The sequence below is a fragment of the Engraulis encrasicolus genome, chromosome 16 (assembly GCF_034702125.1).
Source record: "Engraulis encrasicolus isolate BLACKSEA-1 chromosome 16, IST_EnEncr_1.0, whole genome shotgun sequence".
NCBI classification, from domain to species: Eukaryota; Metazoa; Chordata; class Actinopteri; order Clupeiformes; family Engraulidae; genus Engraulis; species Engraulis encrasicolus.
Genome location: NC_085872.1, coordinates 12,632,153 through 12,637,152, shown reverse-complemented (window position 1 = coordinate 12,637,152; position 5,000 = coordinate 12,632,153). Strand labels below are relative to the sequence as shown.

At 47.9% G+C, this 5,000-nt stretch overlaps 1 protein-coding gene across 12 annotated transcripts in view; it reads right to left on the bottom strand.

The window, feature by feature from the left end:
- inpp4b (inositol polyphosphate-4-phosphatase type II B) overlaps positions 1 to 5,000 on the bottom strand; it is a 198,067-nt gene that overhangs the window by 32,906 nt on the left and 160,161 nt on the right. For all 12 annotated transcript variants that reach the window (XM_063218659.1, XM_063218652.1, XM_063218650.1 and 9 more), the window contains one exon: positions 1,570 to 1,753. In XM_063218659.1, coding sequence (XP_063074729.1) covers positions 1,570 to 1,753 — 184 coding nt within the window. The remainder of the gene's footprint in view (positions 1 to 1,569; positions 1,754 to 5,000) is intronic.

Below are 5,000 nucleotides of genomic sequence, written 5' to 3'. Positions count from 1 at the left end.
CTATAAATAACACGTACAGTTCTCGTTCTGCATATTAACTTCTCTGTTCATCGGAGGCAGATACACAAAAACATACACAGAAGACAAGCATGCAGCCAAAACCATACAGACATCTTGTGTATCTTGGAGAGCCTCTCAAGCTGAGCCCTTGACCCGTTAAGACACGCTGTTACCAGAATGGCAATGACCAAGTCATAGTGCATTACTAAAGGCCCTGTGTTATGTCATAGTAGTGTAGTACTATGGTAGCTAACTTTTCAATGACTATTACAGCGTGCCACAGGAGGTATGGCGTGCCTTATGGGGCTGCGGGTCTACCTTTGAACACCTCGTATGAGCAAGAGCCATGCAGGCTGCATTGATATTCAGGTGATTCCATCGCCTTTTGTACTTGAGATGACACTGCTCTGGTGGAACCATGCACCATGTGCCCTCTCGGGAAAATCCCATCATCCAAGGCAGTGACCCATAATGATGTCATAATCACACCGGCAGCGGAGGGTCAGAGGGAGGCGCTCCTTTGCTCAACTTCAACAACTTCCCAGTAAACTCAAGCACTGCTGGCTGGCATCATGCTAGACGGCTAGAGAAATCCACACTTTGTGGCAGTGCAGTACCGATGCACAAGACCAGGCCCGCCAACAGTGGGGCCTCTTTTGTCTCTTGTCCCGGGCCCAGGAATGAGGAGGGGCCCAGAACTGGGTCCTCATGAAGTTGCAATTAATGGTTCTAATGGTAATTAAGTTGCTATTAATGGGGGTTAGGAGGAAGGGGGGCCCATTCAGAGACTTTTGTCCTGGGCCCAGCCGAAAGTTGTCAGCGGCCCTGCTCAAGACAGGTCTCTACGGGCCTCTTTGGCCGGTGGGCAGCACTCTGACCTGCCCCTTCAAGCAGGACGCAGAGGCCAGCACGGCTGGGATATAATACACTCTTACTATGCTTTTAAGGTAACACGATGAGAATGCTGATTGTCAATATACCGTAACATGCTGCAGGCTTTCAGATATTGGGACAGCGCCAGGCCCAAAGGAGCAAGAGAGTGCATGAAAACAAGACAGAGGGGAGGAGAGGAGACGAGACGGGATGAACAGTGACAGGCAAACGGCAAATAGAATAGAACAGGATATAAAAGTGAAGATTAACCATCGACCATAGAAAAATAGACAACCCAGATGGAAAGTAACTTTATCTAATGAGGAAAATGTACATAAATGGCAAAAATCATGATTTTTAAAATAATGTCCTAAAAAATGTGTAGAGGTGTAGGTGATACAATGTCTTCTCCTCGTTTCTCTATTATCTGATTGAATGCCCACAGCATGGCCCTGCTGTGGCCAACCGGTAGGGCACTCGCCTGCCATGCAGCTAACCCGGGTTCGATTCACGGCCCGGGTCCTTTGCCGACCCCTCCCTGTCTCTCTCCCAATTCGCTTCCTGTCCACCTCTCACACTGGCCTATCAAATAAAGTTGAAAAAGACCCAAAAAAAAAATCTTTAAAAAAAGAAGGCCCACAGCATTCGGGGCTGTGCTGTGCTGGGCTGGGCTGGGCTGGGGTGAATGAGACGCACCTTCTCGGCCAGGCTCTTGAGCGCGTCCCTCAGGGCCTGGACGGAGCGCTGCTGGGCTGCCTGGAGGAGGCGGTCGGCCAGGCTGGAGATCAGAGGCTGCAGCTCACTCAGGCTGCCGAGCACATCCCTCGCCTTGGCCGTCTGCTCCGGCGAGTAGTAGATACACTGGTACGCCGTGCTGTAACTGTGGAAGAAGAGAAAAGAGAAAAGAGAGAGAGAGAGGAAAGGGAAAGAGAAAGAGGGAGAAACATGGTTACATTTGTAGAGCCAGATGTCCTGTAGGAATAATCCAGACACCACACAAGAACATGTTACATGTTAATAGTAATACATAAACCATGTTTGCAGTACCATTCTCGTATTGTGAGGTTGTTGGTGTAGGGAGGCAGTACAAGGGGTATGGAAGAAAATGCAGCCACAAAACAAATGTGTGTGTGTGCGTGCGTGTGCATGCGCGCCTGCGTGCGTGCGTGCGTGCGTGCGTATGCAAGTGCGTGCTCATTTGTGTGAGATAAAATCACTTTTATGGGTCTGCCTCTAAATCCAGACTTGTGTCTTAAGTGGTTTCCCCATGTTCTCATGACAAATGTGCAAGAGGGATGGTTCAGCTAATTGAGCCCTCTGTAAGGGAGACAGTGCTCATTAAATGAGGGTAAATCCCCTTAATGTCTCGGACAAGATACGTTACACACCACACACACTGCAGCTCACACAGAAAATGCAGCAGACGCACGATGATGCTTCACGCCTTTTATTGGACCGCACAACCAAATCGATGCGGATGCGGGTACGAATAGGTGGCATTTAGGCTCAATCAATGGCAGTCCACTGACTTTTCTGAGGTCCGCCGATGTTAGTGGTGGACTCTAGGAATAGATTCATGTTTCCACGGCCGGATCGATGCGGCCCAACTTACATAAAAGGTTCATGCATCATTGGAGGCCAAGTAATCAGACTGTCCATTTGTAAAAGTAATGATTATTGATCTGTTGAGTTGGAGGAAATTCACAAATAACCCCAAAAGCATGAGCGCTATTCAATACCTCAGCGCTCTCTGAGTCAGAGTGGACACGCACTAGCAGCAACATTATCCAAAAACATGATGCTGGAGAAACTTGTGAAAACACAACACCTTGTTCAGTAGCACTTGACTGCTTGCTGAAAATAGAGATGAAGGAAGGTTGCAAAGAATGAACGATTAATTATTGACAAACCTGGCTTTGATCTTGAGTCTCAATCTCGTGTTTTTCCTTAAGGTCTTAACGAGTGGGAGAGACCTGCTATGATCTGTTGTCACTAGCCAGTCATCCGATAATATTGAAGTCACAGTTGTACATACAGTACTAGTATAGCTTGACAAGCCAGACTAAATGGGAGATTAATATGAATATTTAGTCTGGCCCTGATCAATGAGACATCGGAAGATTGTTAATGGGAACAACCCGTTGTTTTTCAAACTGTGTCTGCGCCTATTGGTCAACGCTTTGTCGTCACTCCCTCAAAACCCTGTTCGCTTTGAATCCAAAGATTCAAAACAAATCAAAACAAATCTCCTGCGCTGTGATTAGTCTGCCAGATGCAGGGAATTGGGGCATTGTCTGAGGCTAGACCCACTCGCAGGCAAAAATAATTTTGGCCGTTGGCGGGCGGGGCTAGTTTACTAGGCTAGTATTAATATGGAGCTTGTCTTCCTTATTTCAAACCATTCAATATAGTTTCCACAAATTATTTCAAATAGCTGGTTTCAGACCCGTTACCCTGTCTCTCTCTCCCTCCCTCTCTCTCTCTCTCTCTCTCTCTCTCTCTCTCTCTCTCTCTCTCTCTCTCTCTCTCTCTCTATCTCTCTCTCTCTGTCTCTCTCTCTCTCTCTCTCTCTCTCTCTCTCTCTATCTCTCTATCTATCTATCTCTATCTCTATCTCCACCTCTATTGTCTTCCCAGCTCTCCAGCACCTTTTCTCTGTGCTGTGCAAGTGCACTTACTGTACCTCTGTGTATCTAGGGCAGAGCCTGCAGCATTGCCCTCAGGCATAATTGACTAATAACAAAGTGCCACGCTGAGTAGCGCCTGTGGCCATGCTCCTTGCTCTGATTGCATGGCTTAAGTTCCTGCGGCTGCAATCACACATCGGTTGCACTGCACACCCAGCCAGCGCCACTGCAGAGTGACCCAGAACCACAGCAATAGAACACAGGGTGGACGGAACATCAGGACTGATGAATGATGCAGGAATCAAAGATACTGAGACAGAGAGAAATAGACAGAGGGGAAGAGAGAGAGAGGCAAAACAAAGAGAGAGAGAGAGAGAGAGAGAGAGAGAGAGAGAGAGAGAGAGAGAGAGAGAGAGAGAGAGAGAGAGAGAGAGAGAGAGAGAAGGGGTGAAATGAGGGAAGGATGGGGATTCTAGTAGTAGCCAGTAGGCGCATTGTGGAGCACAGTCATCACTTTAATTAGCTCCCCGGAGGACAGCCACCCACCACCGCCGCGCTCACAGCAATCAAAGCTCTTTGCTTAAAGAGAAAAGACACATTCTAAAACGGGGGGTGAAATATTCTAATAGGTCAGCAGAGTGCCCACGCACAGCTGTTCTCTCTCTCTCTCTCTCTCTCTCTCTCTCTCTCTCTCTCTCTCTCTCTCTCTCTCTCTCTCTCTCTCTCTGTGAATCCTCGATGATCTCTCTCTTGTCATACCTCCAAGTTATTCCGTTAGTAGAATCTACTACTGGGGCTACCACCACCACACACGATAACGTGCTATTACAGCACGGAGAGGAAAACAGCCCACCACTCAGCTAAGTGTGAGTTTTAAAGTGTCTTGAGGGAAGCCGCCAGAGTAAAAAATCTTCAATGGAAGCCAACTGAAACTCAATAATTCAGCTGGGTCTCCTGTTGCAGCTAAAAGTAGAATAAATTGTGAAGCGGGGGAGACGTGTCCTACACACAGAGATGCCAAAAAAACAACATTTACCGGCCTTTGGTAATTAATTTGGCAAGGCAGTTGGCATATTTTAGTGCTCAGCCTGGCTATGTGCGCCCTGAGGCTGAAGCAAGAGAGCAGCAAACATTCACGCTAGCTAGCCAGCCAGATGATGCTAATTTTGTTAAGGCAGCTAGCGTATGGGGGTGACAGGCAGAGGGAGGGGGGACCCATCTTTCTACCTGAGCTGTGGATAATGACTCTGCATGTGAGGCACCTGGTGCACAAGGAGAAGGTTGGGGACACACACTCCAAGAAGCTCATTAGCGAGGAGAGCCTTAATTGCCATATCAGCATGGCTGTCCTGTCAGTGAAGTGGCTTTCATACAGCCAAGATGGTAATAAAAACAACACACCACCAGAACAAGTACAGAAGCTGGGAGCAGAAAGCAGCCCCAACGCTGCTGCAAGGCTGACTTTTAAAAGTGAAAATCAGAGGCAATCAATGAAACAGT